This window comes from Aythya marila, assembly GCF_965140915.1.
Source record: "Aythya marila genome assembly, chromosome: 4".
NCBI lineage: Eukaryota > Metazoa > Chordata > Aves > Anseriformes > Anatidae > Aythya > Aythya marila.
This window is the reverse complement of record NC_139045.1, coordinates 57,545,252-57,570,933: the sequence shown is the minus strand read 5'-3', so window position 1 is coordinate 57,570,933 and position 25,682 is coordinate 57,545,252. Positions and strand designations below refer to the sequence as shown.

Here is a 25,682-nt window from a genome sequence, read left to right as displayed (position 1 = left end):
AATAGAAGTTTCATTTAAAAATACAGATCCCCATTTCTTTGGAGCTAGACATGGCCATGTTTAAGTAGAATTTTAGCTCTGTCTTTACACGGATGCGTGCATAAAGTCTCCTAATACAAGGTAGTTTTTATTGAACTATAAGACGCAAATCAATGTTATACAATATACTTTGTTTTTCTTTTTCCTTTTTAAAAAAAAAAAGCTATTAATGAGTGAACATGCCTACTCATGCCTTCATTTGTGATGAACTCTTTCTTCTCAGTGATTATTACCCTGTTCTCAAGCTCTGGGCCTTTACAGGCATGCTAATTCTTATCATCCTGTTCTCGTTATTGTCTTTTAGCCTGTCTTAAGTTCTGCTGAAACTCATTTCTCTTCATTAGATGCAATGATGTGATGGTAAAGACCTGCAGATATTGTGAAGGCATTCCTAAGCAGAGTTCACACGTGTGCACGAGTACACACATTCTTTGCCCAGGCATGAGGAATACACATGCGTGCTTAAAGGCAGTACACAAACCTGTGCACAAACGTCAGTGCTGTAAGATCTCATTTTGGACTTGTTCAGGATTTTGCAACGGTTTCTTCACAGGCATGCCTTGTTCTTTTCCTGTCTGTAATCATTAGGTGTCTACTTAATATTTCAGGTTGTAAATGTGGTGGATCAACAACTTCTTCAGAACAGTGTGCTTCTTAGGAGTGTCCTAAGAACACATGGAGAGGACACAACTAACAGTTCATAAATAAGAATGACTACTGCTGTTACACCTTTATTTATATTTGTGAAGTGGAGCACTCCATTTTGGGGGCAGTCATAGAATCACAGACTTATAGAATCATTAAGGTTGGAAAAGACCTCCAAGATCATCTGGTCCAACCATCTCCCTGCTACCAATACCATCAACTAAATGGTCCAACCACCCCCCTACCACCAATGTCACCCACTAAACCGGGTCCCTAAGCACCATGTCCAACCTTTCCCTTGAACAGTGACTTCACCACTTCCCTGGGCAACCCATCTCAATGCCTGACTACTCCTTCAGAGAAAAAATGTCTCCTAATTTCCAACCTAAACCTCCCCTGGCATGACTTGATGCTATTCCCTTTAGTCCTATCACTAGTCCTTGAATCTGCCTTTCAAAGGAGATGACAGATGCTTGTTGAAAGGGAGCACTGGAATCCAGACTTGTGCTCTGAGCCAGAATGTCACCCTGACCCGACACCAGCAGGACATCTGTAGCTCTCTGGCTAATTCATGAAAACCTTCAGGGATGGAGTTTCTACATCTTCTGGATAGCCTGATCTAGTGCTGCAGTGGCCTCCAAGCAAAAAAAAAAAAAAAAAAAAAAAAAGCTTTTCCTGATGTCCAACCTGATCTTCCCAATGCATCGTTTGACTGTTTGTCCATGTTTCATGGTCTGCCACTGCTGAAGAGGTTTTGCCATCTGTTGTGAGGTGGTTGCAGGTGCCTGTTAGATCACCTTGGCTGCCTTTTCAGAAGACATTAAACAAGCCTAGTTTCCTGAAAATAAGTGGCCTCCTTGAATGTATGTAGGATTGAAACTTTGTTTTCTTAAGCCTAATAAGATTGAAGTTCGTTAAACACAAGATTTGGAAAATCAGTATTACCACACACTATAACTTTTGATTAAAAATGAATCTAAAATAAAAAAGGGCTGTAACTAGCTGCATGATGCAGGTTTGCGTTCATGTGTATACATAGTCAAACAATGCAATGTTTTAGTTAAAAGACACCAACAATGGGGGTTACTTGGAAATATTAGAATGTCGAAATCTTTTTGTGTAGAGGATCCAAGTCCAAGTACTTCAGAATGTACATTCTTGAGACAACCTAGACTGTTGCATATAAATAATGTAATAAACCAGTAAGATATGGAGAGAGACCAGATGAAATCAACACGTAGAAAGGTTGTTTCAGCTGAATTTAAGATGATGTGTAAGCAGAAAATAGAATAATGTTACTCAGTGAGAAAAAAGAGTGATGGAAAGTTTAGCGCTCAAAACATCAGAGCGGCTTAAAGTAAGTAAAAGTAACTAAAGTAAAGAAGTAAGTGTGTAGACTTCTTTAAAAGGTGATTTGTTTTAATTGAATGTCTTATATGCCTAGGTGGAAGATTCTTTTAATGTGTTGACACTTTCTGCCTTAAATAGACCATAAGTTTTTGATTAAGCAAAATTAAAAAAAAAAAAAGGGGGTGGGGCAGAAATTGAAGATGCATGTTGATCACTAAGCTAGTCGGGTAGTAGGCCACTACTGGAGTCTGCTGTAGGTTGTTTGTAATGTAGGTATTGGAAGTGAGAAAGTTCTTTAAGGTAGTTGTTTGCTTAGGATATGGTAAGCTTTAAATTTGTGATGCTACCACTTCAAAGCAAGAAGTGAAAGCCATGCTTTTAAATTCAGGTTCACTTCTCTTGTAATAGCCCCATCTTTGCTACATAGGCAAATATTGCCTTTCTTTGCTCTGTCTCCAGCACGTCTAGGACTTCTGGTTTGTGTGGTTGCAGAGAATTTTGGAATGCATGTGGATTTTTTTCCTGTGTGTGTCCTCCCAGTTCGAAAACGTTTGATTAATTTATTGATAAAGTTATTTGAGAAAGGAACCTAGCTTTGGTTTGGTATTGGTAGTAAAACTGTGTGGAGACAACCTCAGTTAACAGTTTAAACGTTGGTAGTTTTTTATTATTTTCATGTTAACTGGCAACTCTTCCCTTTGTTAATATGTACTGATTCAAGTATTACTGAAGAAATGAGACTTAATGAAAAGCAAAAACTTTCTTTGAATTTTAATAGAATAAATGAGAAACTTGCTATAACCCAGAGCTACAAAAAGGCATGGTTTTTGTACCTATTTTCTGGTTATATATTGGTAGTGTTCTGTATTCAGAAATAAAGAACTGACAAACACTGTCCTTCCCTGCCTCCTACAGATGACTTGGTATAAGAATTGCTTTGAAGTCTGTATAGACAAAAGCAGGTTCAAAGCAAAGTCATGTGTTACGTGGATCATTGTGCTAATACACAAAGGATGAAAACATTTGTACTGGTTGTTACATGTGACTGGAGTAGTTGGTTTTCAGGTGTCAGCTTTGGCAGGTGTTGTATTTAAAGCATCAGAATAGATTTCAAAAATGAAGTAAAATCCCTTGTATTCGAGTAAACCTGAGAGAAACTACAAGGTGTTACAAAACATGCTTCTATTTGAGATATGAATGAAGAACTTCAGATGTGTTTTACTGTCTATGGAGGCTGTATAACAGCAATAGGACACCCGATGAAACAAGACAAGCTCCAACATTTTTTAAAACAATCTTAGTTTAGTATTTTTATATGTTCTATTTGTTATATTTCTGTTTCTGTGGGAGACAGAAGGCCTTGTGTGAAATTAATTTCCTAGGGTTTTTGAAAATGGGGTCTAATTGAACGTACTGAATTAGAATTCATCTTTCATGTCTCTGGCTTGTTTTTGCTTATGTTTAATGAAAGACAGGTGGCTTTTTATCTTCCAGAAGTTATTTCCTTTTTGATAATTGGAAATGATGGACCACCTGTACTTCTTGATATTTGATATATTTTTATAAAAAAAAAAAAAGTTACTGTAGCAGAAACACTTCTATTGGAATTTGTCTGGCTCTGGGCCTCTTTTTGTTCTTCTGTGTATTGCAGGGAGCAAGGAGCAGCAGAAACATTGGTAATACAGTGCACAGGGGATCCAGTTCCAGCAGAGTTGGGGAAAAAAATCTAGTATGTTGTTTGTCATGCTTCAGCCTTTTCAAATCCGACAGATACAAATGGCCATTAGTGTTTAAAGTCTCTTTTAAGACTCTTAAATTTTTAGTAAGCTTTATTTATGGTTGTCATGAAGCACCTGTAATGACTCTTGTAAAAATAGTCATTATCTGGAAAAAGCATGCTGTCCTTCGTTTCATCTTGATTTTTTTCACCTGTGCAAGTCAGGAACAAAGGCAATCTCAAGTGAGGACTTGAGAATAAATATTGTATGTATCTCTGAAAGTAACCAAAGACGTTAAATTGTATTTTATACTAATAATCTTTTTGCAGATGGTTGTAACCTCAGTTGTCACAGTGTTAAATTTAAAGAAAAAGCACACTTTCTCATGCTTTCCCTTGAGTAAATTTCCAGGTAAATACCTTTCTGTTTCTTCTCTTCAGAAAACTTAAAACCACCACTTATTGATATCACAATCAAACAAACAGAGATGATGAGAACAAAAACACCCACCCACCTGGCTTTGTGTAGCCAGGTGTCACAGTCTGTTGGCTTTGGGAGAGACCTGTGTGTGTTCAGGTCTTGCATTTTGAAATCTTACTGCGTATTTTGGCTCATAGGTTTTTGGAAAGCAATCAAAACAATTGGAGCTTGACTTATGGAGCTACATAAATTAAACACTACGTGGACCTCTGTATTGCTATAAAGCCCAGCCATGGCACCAGTTTGTGGTTAACTATGTATGCTGTGTCTCCTCCACTTGGTAGTTGTCAGCTGCAACAAGTCTTCCAGGGCACGGTACGGAGGGCAAGGATTTAAGACCTGGAGCTGCAGTTCCCCACTCAAGTAGTAGCATAGCTGTTGTTCCACTGCATTAATTCTGATTTTGTTTATTTTGCTCACTCGCTGCATCGGTGGCTGGGTTCAGAAGACACCACAGGACCGGGGTTTAGAAGCAGTGCTGTCTGTGAAGTGCTTTTCTGCCGCCTCCTCCTTCAGTTTCTCACCCTCCTGCCCCCCTCCCTCTTCTGTTGCAAGTCTTTGTGTAGGAATATAGAGAACCAATTCAGGCTGAATCAGTTTCCTGAGCCTTCCTCTGCAGCACGACGGCACAAATGTGCTTCTGTTGGTACAAGGAAGGGGACAGTACAGGGGTAGGAACAAACGGTGGGATACGAACAGTTAGGAATCCTTTTGGCACCAGACTTTGGCTTGTTCTGCCTCAGAGCATATGTGAAATAATTGCCTTGGCTCTTCCTTGCATCCTGGATGTGTTCGTGCTGTTGGGGAGCAACTGATGTTATTTGAAACCGCGCAAGTAGTGTTTGGCGATGTGTGGTGCTCAGGCAAACGTAGAATACTCAGGAGCTTTATGCTTTGCTTTTGCTTTTGTGAACAGTTTCTCAAAATTTGTCCAGAGGCGTAAGCCTACTGCTTTAAGCTTGTGTACAAATGATATCTGTGTGCGATGAGAAGAGCTGTGTGTTTTCAGGTATGCATCATTTAACCATCAGCTTGAGCGAATCCTATCCAATGTTATATAACTTGTTCCGAGTTTTGGACTTTTTAGTTGAACCAAGTTTCCTCTTTTGTCCTCCGCATGACAGCAGTGCATGATGTCAGGCACATGATATTTGTTGTCTTCTCATTGTGTAAGAACTGGATTCTCTTTTAATGCCCACTTTAACAGCCAAGGGAGTGGATGTTGGAAAACAATACCCTTCAATACCCTTTGCTACTACTTCCATGGGCCCCAAAATATATTAATTAAAACTCTGTCAACCAAGAATAATCTGAGTTATGTGCGTCTAGAGTTTATTCTGACACTCTTAATTGCAAAATCAGTATCTGTGGTAAATTTGAGCTGTAGCATAATGGTGATATGTTACTTTACACGGATATGTGATCATCTTTTTTTTTTTTATGTTCTGAAAACTTAAAAAGAAAACATGAAAGGGAGAGAGGGCTGTTCGGATCTTCTTAGCATCAAATAAGCTAAGGTGAACTGGGGCAGCATCAGTAGGTTTGTCAGCCCATTTTATCACTTGGCAAAATTTGTCATAAGAAAAATATTTAGCAGCATATCAGTTAGGAGCAGAACTGCCAGTTGTGCAGTCTGGATGTGAGTGCTAACTGCAGGGCAGTTCATGTAAGCTTCTGGAAGTAGGATAGTGCTCTACTAGCCAGCAATCTGCACCACTAAATCTTCCCATAAGCTAATGTGACTATTTAAAGAAACTATGATATTTGTACTTGCTCAATTACTGATGTGTTGAATGGTGCTGAAAGGAAAGGTTTAATTATGGTCTTATCGGTTAAATAAAATGAATCTCTGTAGTCAGCACGTTTGTATTTCTAAAAGCATAGGCGCTGCACAGGCTGACAGATTTAATGCTCAAATGCAAAAATCCTAACAGATTGTGTGTAATAAAAAAAAAAAAAAATGCCTTGATGCTAAGGGCATGCTGTATTGTAAGTATAATGTTACAGTTTTTTAAATTTAGGTTTCAGTTGTATAATTCTGATATGCTCTTTTAAAGTATAAATACATTCTGACAACATGTTGTTACAGGAACTCTAGGGGAGCTGATGATGCTACAGATGGTGCTCATAGAGGATTAAATTTGATTCCTTCATAAGAACAGTTAATAATATACGTACTGGATCGGATGGTGTAAAAGACTTGAAGCGAGGTTGAGTAATGTCAGCAATGTCATGCATACTTGCCTGATTCGTGGATATAGGATATGATATGAATCACATGTGAAAACAAATATCAGCAGAACTAGCGTAGTTAAATGTCTAAGTGTAAAGGTGTAGTTTATATGAAAGTAGCTCATGACCTTAAAACTTCTCTAGTATATATCTTTCACATGCTTTATTATAACTGCCTGGAAGTGTAATGATTTAGGACTTAAAAGATACATTTTTAAATCTTAAAATCATATTTATAAAACTTACGTCTCTTAGTAAACTTTTCTGTGAAAAATTAAGATGGGAGTCCTTTCAAAGTGCTTTCAAAGTGCTCCAAGAAAAAAAACACATTCTATTCTAACTTAGGATGTAAGTGATTAATATAATGTGTGAAGAGCATATCGTACTTTTTTTTTTACGGGTTTATTAAGTAATTTTCATGACAAAATCAAGATGCACGTCATGTTTACAATCACGTTAACTGAATTAAATATTTCCCTTCTTGGCCTTGTAATAAAGGATAGTAAAGTGAGACATTTTGTATTGCTAAGAGGAGACATCAGACATCTGTCTTTTTTTTTTTTTTTTTTACTGTACTTACAGGTTTGCACACTAAGTATTGTTACCTTATAGGTAAGGTTGGAAAGAGGAAAAGTGGAGAACTTTTCAATGGGTAGCATAAGATAACATCTCCATCTCCCAGTGAGCTCTGATACTGCTTTGTTAGGTTGGCCAGAGTTTCTCTTCTAAGTCATCTGTCTTTAACCATTTTATACGTGTTGTTCAGCTTCCCCCTTTCAAACTCACATGGGCTCAAAGAGGTTGTGCAAAGGGAGTCATGAATCCATCATCTTGACTTTTGTCTAGACATAGAGAAGAGTTGTAATTTGCTAATTAACTTACTAACAATCTAAATGTTTGCACTGATATCTTGTTTTGTCAGAGTAATCCATTAAATGATTAATGTATTCAAACTCTTTATATAACTTCCTCTTCAAACAAGCATTGCTGATTTGGGCTCATTGGAAGATGCTTGCTTTGAATTCTGTTTAATTACAGCAAAATTAGATTTGACATCAAATTTAATTCTTTAGAGAATTCCTTTCATGTCTTTTCCCTTTCAGTGGTTGCTGAAAAGTTCTTAAATTGATATGTGAGATGCTTTGAATGTCTTACTGGGTGATCAGAAAGTTAATCATATCTGCTGTTCTGTTTTTCACGGCTTTTTATCTGACACAGATTAGAGAAGTGCCAATCGAAACCTGCCTTAACACTTGGGTTTGCTAGTGGCATTATGTGATTGAGTTTCTGCTTTAAATAATGTATTGTTACTTCACTGTTTTCTTGTATATAAAAAAGAAATTTAAATTCACAGTTGAAGAGCTTTTTTTCTGTGGGTGTGGTGAAAGCAGAGATAAATTGATGGTGATTTTGGGAAAAAATCTTTCTTGCTTCATCAAGTGTGTGTAGGTATGATCAATTTGAATATACTGAAGATAAACAGAATAAATGGACACTTCTCAATAGTTGCAAAAACAGGTTTGAAACTTGCACATATGGATCACTTTTATACACACTGAAGGGGTATTGATTTATTTTAAGGTTGTTTTAAATGGTTATGCAAGGGATATTTAGTGGATTTTTAAGAACTGTGGCAACTTTTATGGAGCTGAACTAGCATAGTTTTTTCCCCCTCAGTGAAGTGTTACTAATCACTAAGCTTTCTATGTATTCAGAACAAGTCTTTCAGGTACCAGGTTTTGCAGTCAAGAGTTTCATTGTTAAGTCTTATCGGCTATTGTAAGCACCATTTCAGAAATTACCTGATTTCTAATATACAGTGGCAGAAAAGCGAAGCTTTGCATATCTTTAATTCAAAGACAACAGGGCATCGTTGTGTCCTCTCCTTTTGCATTACACCCCTTCCCCTTTCCCTGCTGTCATTAGTATTATTGTATGTTCCTTTTCCAGAAGCTCATTTAAGTAACATGAGTGTTTTGATTAGAAGATAAGTGTATTCTGCCCTTTTTGTCAAAATTTTGTCTGTTGCTTTAACGTCTTTTTTAGTAGAAAGATGTGCTGCAGTGATGAACTTTTTTCTCTCTCATCATTTAAATAAATGTCACAAATGACATTGTCAAGTTAACTGTTATCCTGCTCAGCCTACTTGCCATATGGAGGAGTTTAATTATTAAGAGTAGGAGTGATTTGCTTTGGGAGTTGTTAATTGAAAGATTAAATGAAGCTCACTCTGAGGATCTCTCTTCAAGCATTTGAAGATTTTAATGACACCTTATGTAAGCATTTAAGATAAAAGCTACATGTTTGTTGCTTTTATTGTGAATAGGCGTTTTGAACATCTGGTGAAATTTCTGAAAACACTTGCTTTCCAGTAATTCAAATAATCCCCACTGTATCGTTCAGATTTGTACTCAAGCTTCTAAAAAATCATCATTCTCTTACAGTTTTTTTTTTGCCTTAAATAATTTTGAACTGATGGAGAAACTGTAGTATATTAAAGTATGGTGTAAAACTAAAACAGAAAAGAAATGCAGCTGTAAGAAAATAGAAATCCTAGTGAGGTGAAGATGCATTTGGTGGGGGGGGGAGGCAGGAGGGGATTTTGTGGTCACTTGCTTAGACTCTGGAAAATGCAAAGAAATCCTGCTTCTGTCACCATGGCTTGCTGAAACATAGTTATTTTAAGCTCAAAATATGTGCTTAAGAAGCTGACACTTCAGTATAGTGCTTGCCTGTGAGGTTTCCCTTTATTCCAGATGGCTTCTTAGGAGTGAGGAATCATAAAACTAGCAGAACGTGGCACACTCCTGAGTTTATCACAAAAAGGACAGTCATGGAAACATCATAGGCTTCCATGGGACTGCTGCTTGTCAGCTCTTCCTCTCGGTGAGTGCTCAACAGAAATGATGTGTAGCTGCCCACTTCTCCAAGCAACTCCCAACAGCCAAGTTCCTCTCAGCAAACTAATTGGGAACCTGATTCCAGGTACTCAGGACAATCTTGAAGGCTTTGTGTGTTCATGTATTCTTAAAAAGGCTCCTTGAGGTACCAAAAAGCCTTTGGATGCTTTGGAGACCAGATTGGAGCTGCAGGCACCTGGCAGGAGTCCCTCTGTCACACTCAGGCACAATTGCAGCACTTACGCACCAGTGTCCATATGGAAAAGAGGGGTAAATAACTGCAGGTTATCTATATGTGGGGCTGTTGGGCCTTTTCATTCTGAGATCTGCTATGTTCCCAACAGTTTAAGGAAAAGCAAATGCAGGATAGATAAGACTGTGCGATGATCATATACCCTTTGCTTTGGAGCCACGTGCATTCCTAAAATAAATGTCAAGGGCTTTGCTGACATGAACGCTTGAAGATACGGGTAATTAATTTTCCTTACTGGCTTGTGTTGACAGTGTTGCTCTGCAAGCTTACATCCTGTTACCTTCAGGAAGTGGGATGAAAAAGCTGTGACCCTGCAGTTCAGGAGAACTTCCAACTGGAGATTTTCTTGTAGCCTTGCCTTATTTTAGCACCCTTTTAAAATGAAAGGGTGTGGGGGGGAGCCAAGTATTACTTTCCCCTTATTTGTGTTCAAAACAAACAAACAGCTTCCTGTGTACTGTACTGGGTAACTCTTAACTCAGTTCATTATCATCATGTCCTACAAGAAGGGTGGCTTTGAGCAGCCCTCTCCTACAATTGTGGCTTTGAGCAGCTCTCTGGCCAGGCACATGTTTTCTCCTGCTCTCAGAGCTAGGAGGCAGTTCCTGACCTACTCAAGGCAGGAGGAAAGGCTTCCTTCCAAAGCCTCCGCCAAGTTTGAGCCGTAAATCTCACATTTAATATTTCAGTGACAAATTTCCTTCATTATCATGTCCCTAACGTGCGAAATCCCCTCACTTCTGACCAATGCCCAAAGAGGTGCTTTGTAACTCCTGCATGTCCTGACAGCAAGGTGTGCCTGTAGGCACATGGTACGTGTGGTGTGCCTTTGCCAACCTCAGCTAAACAACATCTTTTACTTCGTTTTACTTTGCTAATTTCTCAGTGGTGCTCATTAAAGGAAGGATCAAACCTGAAGTTACCAGGTTTGCTTCCTGAATATCACCTCTGTACTCTTTTCTGTGACAGTGATTTTGGACCATGCTTATTTATGTATGATACACCAGACTAGGGCAGACATAGTGGTCCAGGCCTAAAAGTTAGATTTATCCTTAAAGTATAATAAAAGGTTTTGAATCCCAGATGCCTTTGGCAGGGTGGATTCAGAATGAGATATGAATTGCCAAGACTTATCAATTGTTACTTGTTGCTGATCCTTAGGCTTTTGATGATGGCACTTGCTGTATATCGAGACACTTCCCCTAGACTTATTCTAATGGACTGGACATTTGAGAAGTTTTTAATAGTACTTCATCTAGTATTAATTTGAATTACACCTGCCTTGTAAATGAGGCAAAATGCAGTGTTTTAAAACCTTCTGCAGAGTTACAAATGATCACATTTCTATCAGTTGTTTTTTGGATTTGGTAGGGGTCTGTAGGTATTCCTTTGAAATGATTTTCACTTATTGTGTAGGTTGTAGCTTTCTGATTTTTTTTGAAATTGTTCTTTGAAGAGAGGGATGACCAAGTGTTGTCAGTCTGGGAACATTATTTTTAATTTTACTGCATGAAAATAAGGTTGGAGTAAATTTGGGTTCTATATAGAGTGGATTAATTTTTATTGCAGTCGAGATGTCCTGCTGGATGTTTCTCAGCTCAAAAAAGAGCAAACTGGAACTCAATCTGTTCTTCGAGAGAGATCAAGTGTTCTTGGGGCCAGGGCATGGGGCATTTGAACCATAAGTAGCCTATTTACTTCTTTTAAGAAGAGTTATAGCTCTTTCAAGCGCTTTCATGTTTAAATAACCAAAAAAGGCTTGGGGAGGTTTGGGCTGGACTTCAGGAAGAATTTCTTTCCTGTGAGGGTGGTCAAACATGTGAACAGCCTTCCTAGAGAGGTGCCTGTTGTCCCATGCCCCTTGGTGGTCAAGAGGCATTTGCAGAATGCCCTCTCATCCATATGCTTTAAGTTCTGGTTAACCCTGAAGTTGTCAAGCAGGTGCATTCAACCTTTGGGGATCCCTTCCAACTGAACTGCTCTATTCTAACGCATATTTAGAAGTACTCATTAAGATTAAGAAACTGATCAACCTCAGTGTTGAGAAAGTGTAGCCTGAGGAAAAGTTGTGACTTGAAAAGCTGGCCTTTCAGCTGAACAAAATGGAAAAGCATTTGAGTGGGTGCTTGCAAACTGTGAACTCCATTTATCTGATGTATTCCACTATGTAAGAGTAGGACTAAATACAAATCAAACAAGTTGGGTGTGTTGGAGGGACCACTTTATCTGTTCTAACAATCGGGCTTTCTTCTAACTTAACATACTTGTACTGCAAGATTACATACACTTTATGATTCTGATATATGACTGTTTTTAAGTAGTGCCATACTCTGTGGCTACTGGAATTTAATAATTAGCAGAATGCTGCAGTGATTCGTTACTATTGCAAGGGAAGCCTTTCTATACCAGCCACCATATTCCAGGGGGATAAGTCCTTAAATCCCCCAATAATTGTAAATTTCTCATTGCAAGGTAAAAATTTAAATGCCATCTAATGTGCGAACTAAACATTTTCTAATGAAACAAAGATGGATAAATAACTGATTTTTCTAATGTTAAAAAAACAAAACCAAACCCCACAACCTTAGAAGAGCTTCATTTTTTTTTTTTTTTTTCAAGGCCTTCTGATTGTATTCCAAAGCTGAAAAATGTTTGTGATAGGCCTAGTTTAGCATTTAGTAATTTGTCTCTCTGAAATATGTGAAGTACTTGTTAAATAGGTAGTATTTCTATCTCTGTGACTGTGTTGTTGTGGTTTTTGGTTGATATGTGGACACAGATGGAACAGTTAACTTCTGTGTAATAAAACTGGTATAGAAAGTAAGAGTGCATTAACTCATGTCAGTCTGTAGGGATCAGTCTTGTTAATGTCCAAGATCCCAGCTGTGACTTGGTTGCCAGCTTTATTATACTTCTGCTTTGTAGCAAGTGGAGTTGTGTCAGCATCTCTTATTGTTATAAATTAAAAAAAATAATCAACTGAAGTCAGAAAAGCAGAATCATGCCAATTCAATTAGTATGGAATACTAAAGCAATAAATTTTTCTATGCAAACTCAATCCTATCAATTTCTGTATGTTTCTCTTCCATTACTTGTGCAAATGAGCTTTTAATAACTTCAGTAGTAGAAAGAAAGCTTAGTCTTTTGATAGACTAGAAGCAGAAAAAAAATCGTGCCTCCTCAAATTATATTTTTAATGATATGACTGAAGCTGAGTGTACTTAACTGTTGTTTATGGGAATAGTGTATTTTTATAATGGTTATTATGTTGGGAAATCACCATCTCAGTACTGAACTTACAAAAAATAATTTCTGTATCCTTTTCCACCTCCTATTCTTTGAAGGGTTTGGATGCATCAGAACAAATGGAAGTTAGCTACTAGTTGATGCGAAGGTCTGTGAAAGACAAGTCTTTAACGATGGGTTGATCATTGTGTATTATAAAAATGGGCAGCATTTGGCATGTGTCTTGTGGCAAGGAAAGAAAAATGGTATACCAAATCCTGACATGGGGAAGCACAGCCATCAAATGGGCACAAATCATGAGCCTTCAGTAACAGACATGGTTGAACATGTGCTATTTGTGACCTGGGTTCCTGCTCTGTGGTGACTGCTGTTTTTTTTATCAGAGTATTCAGGGCTGTGGGGTATCATATTCTTGTCAGTTCGCTTTCCTTTGTGGTGTGATTTCTTCTCCTGTAGTCCTTCTTGAGTATTTTATGTTCAGTAGTACTACCTACAGTACTACTGCACGGTGGGTATCATTCCTTTATCTGCTTATGAAGCTGTGATAGAAGAACATTATAATCTATTGTCTTTCTCATCCTCATCTGCTTTTTGTTTTCCTCCGGCTTCCAGAAAGGAGGTTGGAAACAACAGTGACTTTATTTGCTGTTGTGATGATGTATCGTGCAAAATGGTTGACAGATAGGAGAAGAGGTAGAGGTTACAGGGCGTTGGCAGTGAGGGCAGAATTGCAGGAGTCAAACTATACCAGTGTCTGCTGAGAGCTTCCTTATTGCTTAAAAAGAGGGTGTGTTTTCACTTTTTTGTCAGAATTCATATTTTATGGTTAATTTGTTGTCTTTGAACTGGAGGCTACGTGCGGGCAAGTACATGTATACAAACAAAATCTGAAGTTCCGTGTTACGCTTTGGGAATTTTATATTCTAGAGTGACAGTGACTGATATTTCTGTTCTGATTTGTTTTCCCCCCTTTAGATCCCTGCAGTTCCCTCAGCCCACCATGCTTTACTGAGGAGGACCGATTCAGCCTAGAAGCTCTCCGCATGATACATAAGCAAATGGATGACGACAAAGATGGTGGTATTGAAGTAGATGAAAGCGATGAGGTAAGAATATAAAAAGTCTTCACTTGTGCATACCTATGAGGTCTGTCCTTCTCCCTGTTTTACATAGCTGCTCTTTATGTTCCAGAACCTGAGTAGTTGTTTCTTTTTAAATTCAGCCCTTTCTGCATGAAAATGCAGAAAGTAAGTCAGAAACGGAAAATTGTTGTCCGTGGTTTTAGCCTAAAAGAAAAAAAAAAAATAAGAGTATGTATAAAAGGTGTTATTTTTGATATTAGTGTAAAAGGTCTTGGCTTGGCTTGCATTGAGGGTTACTAAGCATTGATATAATCTACCAAATGTTATTTTAGTTTCTTTGCTTTAAGATTTTCTTGCTTAAGGCATCACCGGGCTTTCCTGTTTACCTCACATTTGTTCAAGGCGCTTCATGGTGCAAAACAGTACCTGTAAAAGACAGTCTAAATGCTTTATGTTTTTTTTTTTTTTCCCTCCCATCTTATGGGCAAGTAGTAAGCACCTCCTGCTAAAGGTTAATGACAGATTGAGGTCTGTGAACTAAGGAACGTTATTCAAAGCTGCCTGAAGCATTTTGTGATAGTGCTTGAATGATTTCAGTAGTCAGGCTCCTGGTGGCCCTGGCAAAGGGCTTGCCCTTTTGTACTTCAGCTTTACCATCTGGATACTCAGAATTACTGGGGAGGAATGGAGATCTATCCATGTAGTTTCACTGTTCTTGCTTCTCCAGCTTTCTGGCAGGAGAAAGGAGGGGTTGGTGTGTGTGTGTGTGAAGATGTCCCCTGATTTCCTGTTTGCTAAAAATGAGGGGTATTACCATGTGGTTCTGAAACCAATTCTCACTGAAGGTGAGTAGGAGAAGAATCTAGCCTTGTTTTCTCATCCCTTTTTTGTAACATCTCCCTGAAGGAATGAAGTTATGAGTTATCGTGGTCAAGTCTAATTTGATACCACACTGAGTTCTGTGTGAATATGTACAAAACAACTATGGTGCTTCCTGAAGGAATACAGTACAATAGAGAAGATGTTCCAGAGTAAACTAACGTGCTCCTGAGGAAAAAATCTGCCCTGTACCTTAAGGCGTGTAATGGTGCAGCAGTTCAGGCACTGAAAATACTCTGTAACATTAGAGCTAGGGTGTTTATTAACATGAATATCTGGGAGAGGCACAATCCAGTCTGCAAAATGAAACATTAGTGACTGTGAGTTTTCTGAGAAGCTTTTCAACATTGCATGATTATCTTGACTTGCACTGCATTTTTTTTATACACGAAGGTGAAGAAAGTTAAAAGAAAACACTGAAATACACATTGAAAAGTTTCTAGCAGTATTCAAAAGACCTGCCCTTGCTTCCAATACACCTCTTCATCTTTATCTCTGAGACTAAGTTTCCTCCTGTTGCAGAGGAGTGTCAAGGTGAATCAAAGCAGCAGAAGCTACTCTTAAATTCGTTAAAATGACTGAAATTTGAATAGATCATGAGGGTTGCGGTTATAGCTAGGGTATGAGAGATTAGTGAAGCTATGTATTCAAAGTACTCACCGTGCATAAAGCAAGACAACTGAAATGTAGCCCTTTCTCTCTACTCTGTTTTCAAATGTTGGTGTATTTAATAAGAGCTAAATTAGCTTTTTTTCTGCATTTAGTATCTTGCAGATCAGTGAATACGTATTTTCACAGATGTACTTTCATCTAAGACATTACAAGCAAACCTGAAATTAGTGAAAACCATAATTTAATTGGAAGATAAACTAGTAATCTATATGTTCCTGTGCTGCTTTAACTAGTTTTTATCTTAATCTTCAAAAATCTGACATTTTAACAATGAAGTTATCTAATTACCTTATTACTTACAACACATGTAGTATATATTCAGAACAGTAATTGACACTGCTTCCAAAACAGATGTTTTATCTGTCAGAGTGGATAATGCTGCTTGTCTTGATTAAAGATGAGAATAGATAATAAACCACCTAATTATAAATAAAGCTTGCATGAGATACAGGGATCTTCTTAACAGCAAGGTAATGGATTCTTACTGTTATGTGCTGCATGGCTTCTGCTTACAACAAGACTCCTGGAAGAGCAGTATATTGATATTCACCAGCTTTATTATTATTATTTGGCAGGAAAAATGACAAGGTATATTAACTTTCTGCTGTTGTACCACTAGTAAAACAGTGTTATGGATTGCAAGCCTGTATTTACACTGAGGAAGGAAGTTCTTGTAAATAAGTTATTTTGAGTAAGGAAAGGTGACAAGAAATAAAGATGTTGAACTACTTTAGCTATTTTAATTTGCTAATCTAGTTGAGAACCCCTGGCAGTGATTCCCGAGACCTTGCTTGCTCTTCTTTTTTGGAAAGTTTCTCATGCCTTGTTTTTGTTGTAGTTTGTTTATTCTATGTAAAATAAAGTCTCACATAAAACTGTTCCTTAGAGAATGAATTTCTCTAGGAAGTAGGAAAACGTGAACATTTATAAGAAACTTCGTGTTTCCTCAAAACTTGTCTGCAACTGGAAGCCTTTTGGGGTTGGCTTCTGTAGGCTTGAAAGAAGATTTTAGCTAGCTAACCTTTGTGAAGTTCATGTGGGAAACTTGATCAAAATTTTTACCATGAGATTTATTAGTCACTGAAACACATAAGGGATTTGTGGAAGTCAGCTAAGAAAGGTGGAAGGGTTCTAGTCTGATCATGGACTGGTGAGATTTTTCCTTAGTTTTGATGAGTTACCTAAATTAAATTCAACAGAAAATACTTTTCTAGTTTGAAATGCTAGAAAATATTTGAGGAAGAAAAGAGGTTATGTCATAGATACTCATTTTTGATTTTTTTTATTCAGGATTCACATAATTTTATAACATTTTCCTGAATTTTTAATATAGAATAACATAATTCAAAAACAAGGAACATAACTCAAAGGAAAAAAAGATTGATTTGGATAATAAACTTGTGTTATAATTTAAAGTAGATCATGCTTTACTGTGCTGCTATTAATTTTTGTGAAGTAGGATATCACCGTGAAAGGCAGAATGGGAGGAAAAAGGAAAAGCATAGAAGACAAGACTGTAGTTATCATTAGGGTAGGTCAATATGAATTTTTCAAATCTGGCTCCTGCTACTAATATTTTACTATTAATGTACAAAAGGTTGCAGTTGTTTACATTGCTTCAAAGGTGTAGACTGTAAAAGGGTAACTAAAAGGGAGGACATTATTGACTGAGGCTTTAGTCATGTGCTGTGGGAGGCTATCTGCCTCAGGAAGCATCTGTTACAGCAGGCATATATGACTTATTTTAATGATGAAGAGGCACGAGTAGCAAGACAGACTTATAAGCATGTTCGTTATTTACCAAGTTTTTTTCCTGTTTCCAAAGAAACTGTATGTGTAGATCCTACATCATGTAATCACCTCAAGGAATCTCACTGTAGAAATAAGTAAGTTGATGGTTTTGAAATATTACTATGTTATGTGTATAATGACACAAAAGCTAATGGCATGAATTTACAGCATTTCATGGGATCCCTCGATTAGGTGATTTAGTATCTCAATATCTTGCATAATTAAAACAAAAACAAAACAAACAAAAAAACACTAAAAAGAATACCAAGAGACTGCAGTACTGAAAGCATCAAATGATCAGAGAATGCCCATGAGCAAGATTGGTCAAAGCAGCTGGAAACTCAGAGGTGAGTTGTATAAGTGATGTCTGGAGACAAGAATGTAAAAATCAGTCTGTAGCAGCTTAAACAGGGTGGGTGATCATCATCTGTACAGCGACCAAAGCAGTAAAAGTAGCTAATGTGATTTGATCAGGAAGAGTAGATCAGCGCCTTGTCTATGTGATGGGCAGCCCAAGACCTTCCTTGAAGTGAAAGTGGCCATTTCAGAACGTGTGCAAGCTCTGTGAAGCCATTAGTTGAAGGTCATATTTGCATCTGTGATGCAAATAATCCAAGAGAGATGGAACAACCTATGTTATGAGAGAGTGTTTGAAAGAAGATGAAGAGGTGGAATAATCCAGTTGGGAACCAAAATTGAGGAGGTAGAAGAGTCAAGCATAAACAGAAATAAGTAATTTCTAGAATTAGGTTGAGTCGAGAAATACATGCCTCAGTAAACCCTGCCTTTGGTGCTCATTGTCCTTTAAGGTTTTAAGAAAAAGTAGAAGAGTATGAATGGTTCTCCTTTTACTTAGTGTGTAATTTGCTGGTGATATTCCCGGTGGTTTACATTTCCTTTCTTTTAGCAGTTAAAATGGTACATACAAACACCACAGTCTGTTTTACAAGCTTGCTATATGAAAATATTGTGCACTTAAAACTTTTAAACTCCAGATACCTCTGTATTCTTGAACAAAAGCAAATTTATACACAGCATCTCTGTCCCCTTTAATTGTTAAATCTTGGAGACAGTAAAGAGTTAGCAAAATATTTTAGGGGAAAAGTACATCTATGTAATATGTTGGAAAAATGAGTGGCTGGTAGATAGTGCATATGTATAGGCAGTTGATGGAATAAATGGACATACTTCTAGCTTTCCCAAACTTTTTAGATGATAGGGAAGCATAGAAGTTACAACCTCCCTAAATTTAGCCAGAGGCTCCTGAAGAAATCCATTCAAATGTTTTTAAACTGACACGTGTTTTTTAAACTGTCACACATGTGACGTAGTTGGAGAGCTTGATCTGCCTTTGTTAGTGTCTCTTGGGACCTTGTTAAACTTCAGGAGCTCACCCCAGGTGTTGTAACTTCAGCTGGGAGGAGATCTACTGTGAGCTCTTGCTTCCTCTCATTGCCTGCAAATATACACTCAGCAAGAAATGTCCTTGTTAAAGGACATAAATTCCCTTAGTGTTTTGGCTTTGACATTATCACTTTTATAATAAATGTCCTTAAACTGCTGTTTGTAAGGTGTGTAAGGTAGAAAATGCTTCAGAGGCAGACTGCTGGGCAAAACTGTGTGTTGTAGGGAAATGCTTACTGCGGCGGCTCAGAAACGATACAACTGTTTTGCATCATCCCAGATATCTCCCGAGTGCGTTTTACATCTCGCTGTGCGAGAACATTGTGTGAAGAACATTGAACTTTCAGATGAGTACGCTGAGTGTCCTAACCAGTACGACAGCCCTTTTCCCCCAAAGCTATCTGCTTACTCTAAAATTCCGTTAGTTTTAGTAAGCAGCTAAATTTCAGCTGCAGATGTGTTAGTAGAGGTCTTGCTTCTATTGAATTTTATCATTCACCTGCTAATGCGTTTGCCTCTGATTGTTAAAAGGCAAACTCTTCTATCCTCCTGAAGTTTTGCAGCAGCTCAGCATGTCTACACAGTCTGTGCTTTTCAGAGCCCGCTAGGCAGGAGGCAGCCCTGCCTTGAAAGCATGATGGCAGTGCTAGTCTGTGGCTGTGTCTGTGCAAAGAAGTCCAGTGGAGCGGCAGCGTCTGTTATCATGGGTATGGTTGCATAGAAACTCGTGCAGACGTGTTTTGGATCAGACCTGCCTCATGCCTTGCCTCCTTGGAGGTGCTTAAGCTAATGTGTAGCTGTCTGCACCTGTTTTGTAGCATTGCAGGCAGTTAGTCCTGCTACAATTAAATGCTCTCTTGGAAATTAATTCCAGCTTTTTTTTTTTTTTTTTCCCAGTAGAACTTGTAGGTTACTTAAGATACACTTGCTTCTGCTTTCATTAGCCATGGACTTTGTTTTACTGGAGATGTTTCCAATATGCTTGAATAAATTACCTTATTTTACTCTGTAAAATCTTCAGAAGCTATTTCTATGGGGGGAAATGGTGAATGCTGTTGTACCTTAATTGCAGCATGTTGAATGTTAAAAGCACACTTGCCATCAACTTGCCATCATAACTTGGTAAGGCTTGACAGTGTGCAATAGATGGAGTAAATCTGGTAGCACAGGATGGGACAGCTTTGTAAAAGGCCATTTAAGGGTGACTGCTGCTAGGACTGCCTCTATACTAAGGTAGGGTTAAAGGAAAATTGAGGTTTTGACTTGTTGCAGGTTTTCTTCAGAAGAATTAAAGCAAGAGGAAATAATAAAACTGAAAGGAATAACACTGTAGAAAGGAATGGTTGCTCAAGGGAGGATGGTAACACTTAGCCAGGAGATGTTACTAATTGCTCTTAAAGTAAACTTGTCAGTTGGAGGGTCTATTTTAAGTTTGTGAAACTGAAAATCATAAACTTGTGTCTTTATCCAGAACAAGGAATAAACATAGCATGAGTGCTTCCTTCTGCAGTTAGTGAATGTGGTTAATTTTACTTTTCCACTGTTTAGCAAAAGTATGCGATTGTTCATTTGCTCCTCAAGGAGCAAGGATGTTTTTGCAATTTTGCAACTTCCATATTTTTCTGCCCTGCATCTTTGTGGTGTATGGCTTTAGTGTGTCAGTGCTCCCTTGGTGTCAGACCTGTGTTGGATTTTGGTGTCTGTTTTTCTTCTTTGGAAGGGTTAGAAGTTTGTGGTTCTTGCTTCAGGCTAGTTCTTGGTTGAGTTTGCTGGGTTTTGGTGAATGTTACAGAAATAAAGGCTCTGTGGAGAGGAAGGTGGTGGCTCACCTGACCTTGCCTTGAACTGTTCCAGGGCTTCAGCTTCTGTTGGCGCCAGGATGAAAGTTTTTCATCCCCACTTTATTACACTGAATCCTGGGCTCTGGGATATGATTTTTTGTTTGTAGGAGCACAGTTGTTAATATTTCTTCTGGGATCAAAACTCCAGGTTTGATTTTAGGTGTGTGGCTTTCTTTAAAGTAATTTTTAGTTGTTTTTGAATTACCTACCTCAACTAATGGCTATTTTACACTTCTTTTTACGTAACTCATCTGCTTTCTTGGTTTCAAATTTGTAGTCTTTAAAAGGCCTTCTCCCTGTTGAATAATTATGTTGGCTAAGATAATACTTCGATGTGTTTTGTCAGAGCTAATTCTTTTAACCTCCCAATTTAGAGTTACTTTTCTAACCTCTTCTTTGTGTACTTAATGGCCAGGGCAACAGAAGAGAGATTAGCTGCCATGACAAGGAACAGAAAAATCCTCTTTCTACCAGAGTTGTTCTGTTTTTATGGCTTTCTTCAATTTAGGATGCAATTCCTTTTCTTAACAAAACTTCCATATTAGGCCAGCTCTTAAAAAAAGGTATTTTAAGCAAAAGAGATGTTTGTTGACTGTCATATCTCTTCATTAGCGACTGCATTCCTTCTTTGAAAAGTGATGTTTTCTTGTCCAGCTGTACATGCTGTAACTCTTCCCTGTGGCAGTCCTGTGCTGTGACTGTCTCTGACCTGAGAGCAATATAGGTGGGATTGAACAGAAGACAGGCACTTTGGTTTTTCATGGAGAAATCCTCATAAACACAGGACCACTCCCGTGGAGTTACTGCAAACTAATTATTTAATGCAAGTTGCTCGAGGTGTTTGTGTGTGGACTCCTTGTTTAAAAAAACAAACAAACAAAAACATTTAGTCAAATACCCTAACAGTCTTTCAATGTAAATTAGATCTTTTCCACTATTCTTCTCTCCTTCTGGATTTTTTTTTTTTATTGTAAACTTAGATTTTTCTGTATTTGTGATGAAATTTGAAATTAAGCTTTCAGTTTTCCCCCCTCAAGCTTACATAGCTGTGTTCGCATCAGTGCCGTGTGAATGTATCTGTTAACTCCTGCTCCCTCTGCTGGCTTTGTAGCCCAACAACAGGAAACCTTGAAAGTTTTCCATACATCCTTTCTGCATTGCTTAACTGGCTGTCGAGGTAACCCATGTTGCATTTTAAAAATCAGAACGCTTTCCTGTATAACCTTATAGGGCTCTTGTGTGATATGTAACACCCTAAAGCTTTTCTGTATATCAGTTGGCATCTGTCATCTCTTTCTTCCTAGCCTTGTCTGTAGCATGATTTTCTTAACAGCATTTCAGACTTTTTCTTGACAGCACCTGTAGCTGTTCAGATGTTCCTGTCGTGAAATATTTTGCTTTTGCTGTCAACTAGCAATAGATGGAAGAAAATTGAAAACTCGGAGGTATGAGCTTTAGCTGGGGAGGTGCAAAATGTGCTGAAACCTTTAGCTACAGCATGTATTCCATTCTGTTCCCCTTCAGAAACCACACTGGCCTTTTTAAAACAAATGTCTGTGCCTGTCACAGACACCTTCGATTGTACATCGTGTGCTGGTTATGGGAATTACCAGCTTCAGAGTTGTTGTGCCAATCTGGGAAGTACTCAGAGTTCATGTTTGGACTGTGGAACATGCAGCAGATACATTTCCATATGGTTACAGCAGTCATTCCTTTCTGTGCTTACTGTACTTTTTTTTACTACTGTTGGACCAGGGTGTTTTCAAAGTTCTGCAAATGGCTCTACCCCAACAGGCTGCATTCTCAATTTTCTCATTTAGTACATTTCTCTGATATTTCTCGTATGCATGCGTGTGTAAACATGAGCATCTCTGCCTTCTTATACGTATGCACAGTAGTAGTTCAAGCACACATGAAATTTTTATTGGCTAAACAGAAATAATTGAGTAATCAAACTGCTTTAGAAAGCTATTGTCTGTCAGTCAAAAATGCTCTGAAGTGGTAGGTGAAAGAGGGCTTGCACCCAACCTGTATTTGGAACCAAAAGATAGGCATGGTATTTATGATTGGATTCAGGAAGGCAACTACTATTGTATCTGAAGTGTAGTAGTTAGAGGAGAAACCTGAATCCCTTCCTGTATTTTTTTTAAGACTTCTAATTTTCTTGTAAGAATGAAGATTTTAATAAGGGGACTTTGGTAAGTGTGAGTTTCTTCTTGTATATTTCTGCTATCATACATTGATTTTCCATCTGGTGCAACTTGAACTAAATCATCTCTAGATTTGTTAGAAATGTGGGAAGATCTGCAGATGCTCTATTCCAGGAGTAAAGTTTAAGTGGGACATCTAGCAGTTCACCACTTGCCATTCTTTATCACCTTTGTTTGAAGCAGAGATAGCATATGGACCTGCCACATAAAAACTCTTTTTTGTTAGCTGTCTTGACTACCTATAGCAGGTTTTGGTTGGGCTGCATATCCTTCAGGGAGTGAGGAAAGCAAGTAATCTCCTCTGAGATTACTTTGCTCTCATGTTAGTTTTCTGGTACTGCTACTCATAAGGTGTCCATCCACAGAGGTGTCTGATGGTGTGCTTTTTAGGGTCTGATACCGATGTAAGGTTACTGCTACTAATGGGAGATGGGTTTGCTAACCAGTATTCCAACTTCTCTAGGCTCTGTGTGAAACAAATAAGACCGGCACCTATTTGTTATGTTCTGTGTTATTCTTCTATTGTCTTGCTCACTTTGTCCACTTGGAAAGCTTCATTCATACCTGCAGTAAGTTTTTCAATCTCTCCCTCTCATAATTTCCCCTACTTCAATTCTGACTTGCAGCTGAAGATATTTCAGTTACACTGAAACTTGGAAAAAGAATGGGAAGCAGTAGGTACGAGAAGAATTAAGGGGTTTCTCTGGCATAGTGCTGTACTACACTGCAGCACTAGTGTGGTTTTATGCACACCCAATAATGAATGCAGTATAAGAGCTAAGATTGTTGGCTAATGGACATTTAGCACTCCTCAGCTTTTGGGGGAGGGAGGAAGGTCTTCATTTCATGGTTGTGGTATCCATTTTTCCTGACAGTGGCCCTAGCTAAGAGGATATATGCTAGGGTCTTGCATTTCCATGCTTTTTCTGGCTCTATGTATAAAGAGAAACCATTTGCAATGACTTGTGAAATACTGATACAACACTGTTGTATAATGAGATTGCAGGATCTGTTTTGTTATGCTTACTAATATGCAAAGCTTGGTATTTTGACATAGGCTTTCTATTAATTATTGTAAATGAAATGCCATGTGTAATACTTCTGTGCTTGGAGTGTAGCCACTGAGGCATCATTATTAAGAAGAAAATTGTCCCTAAGATGGCTTCTGTTTTTAATTTGAAATGGAACTAAAATTTGTTATCTACTCAGAAGACTAATATTAGTTAACACCTTTCTATCATTCCACAAGCGGTTGTTTTTAACTGCTGTAGCAGGATTCAGGTATTACTCATCATCCATAAAGGTCTGGTGTGTTTTCTATTATTACATAGTCATCTTCATCTATTGAAGGTAAGACCAAATGTATTCAGAATGGAAAAGTATGCAGTATGATTTGTGCGGTGCATACTTGGAATCACTAAGTCTAAGGTACAAGAAAAATGTTGTTAAACGTTATATACTAGCAATTGCAAATTCAGTTTTCCTAGAGTTTAATAATTGCAGAATCAAGTCCTGTAAGAGTGTTAAAACTTCCTTTTTGAGTCTTTGACATAGTCAGCTTACATGAATTGTGTGCTGCTTGCATGGGGAAGAGATAGTAAAGATTTTTTTTGCCCTGATATACTTGCAGCTTCTGCTTAGAAAGTGATGTTTTTTAATTTGTTTTCCTTCAGTTTTTAAGGGAAGATATGCAGTATAAGGATGCCTCGAATAAACATAGCCACCTACACAGAGAAGACAAGCATATTACCATTGAGGATTTATGGAGACGCTGGAAAACATCTGAAGGTAGGTTAAAAATATATTGGTTATTGAAATAGACACAGTTTTCCACCAAGTTGTTTATAGTAGTAAGTGGATGACCTCTTCTTCAGCATTTTCATGAATCTGTATCAGTACCGTGATTCACAGGGGTATATAAACCCAACTGAATGCTCACTCTAGTGTTAATTTCTTTTTGACGTGCTGGGTACATTAAGATAGCTTTCACACTCATCGGTATGAGGTTATAATTTATGGAAGTGACTGTTGCAATCATTGAATTCCAGATAAGTGTTTTTATTTAGTGAGCAAACCCTAAGGGTTTCTATCAAGGTGTTTTTTAACATTAATTATACACTGTACTAAGTGGAAAATCCAATGTACTTCTACTGTATAAATTGTCTTTGGGCTACAAAGAGCTAAAATTCCTAGTCCTAAGTATTTTTTAAAATCTTTTGAAACTTGGGATACAGGACCATGCAATGATGATCCAACGTGCATTCCTTGATTTGAATGAAATTATAAACCACATACTTCATGAATGGTATACTGTTCATTGCTGAGTATGTTCCAGGATTTAGTGATGAAAAAATAAATCTGTAAAGGTTAGGAATGTTGGTCATAGTTAAGAGTAATTTTTTTTAACATTCATAAGCTATTGAACTGATGATGTGTGCTTAAAGATCTGTAAATTAGTATCAGTTGAACAAAAGATTGAACAGAAGCGAATTGAAACTAGGAAGATGACATTTGTTCAACTACTGTTAGGCACTCGTTTAAGTGCAGTCAGAGGTCATACATTGCAACTGTTTGCTATGTAGTAAACCAGTTGTATTTTAATCGGTGGATGTTTCTTGTTTCATCTCTTCAAGTATCCTTTAGGTACTTGCTCACAGAAGATCTTGTGCAATGAAAACATTGCAACTAAATTATCAAAGAAAAATTTGTCTACAATTTTGTCTGACCTATAGTAACTCTTCAGAAATGCAGGCTGTAGTATTATCAGAAGTATCTGTATATAACTTTGTTCCACGTCTCTTGAGTACAGTGAGTAGTGTGAATAAGACTCAGATTTTGAAAGGACTGTCTGGTCTTCCTGTGTCTGCTTATAGAGGCTTTGCTCTGCACTGTTCAGTGCTGTTGTATGTTCAGTACCATTATACTGAAGTTCTACCATAG

At 37.8% G+C, this 25,682-nt stretch overlaps 1 protein-coding gene across 2 annotated transcripts in view; it reads left to right on the top strand.

The window, feature by feature from the left end:
- The window catches only part of STIM2 (stromal interaction molecule 2), a 63,067-nt gene that overhangs the window by 22,201 nt on the left and 15,184 nt on the right, over window positions 1-25,682 (top strand). For both annotated transcript variants that reach the window (XM_082759909.1, XM_082759910.1), the window contains exons 2-3: window positions 13,839-13,969; window positions 24,416-24,530. In XM_082759909.1, the coding sequence (XP_082616035.1) occupies window positions 13,839-13,969; window positions 24,416-24,530 (246 nt within the window). The remainder of the gene's footprint in view (window positions 1-13,838; window positions 13,970-24,415; window positions 24,531-25,682) is intronic.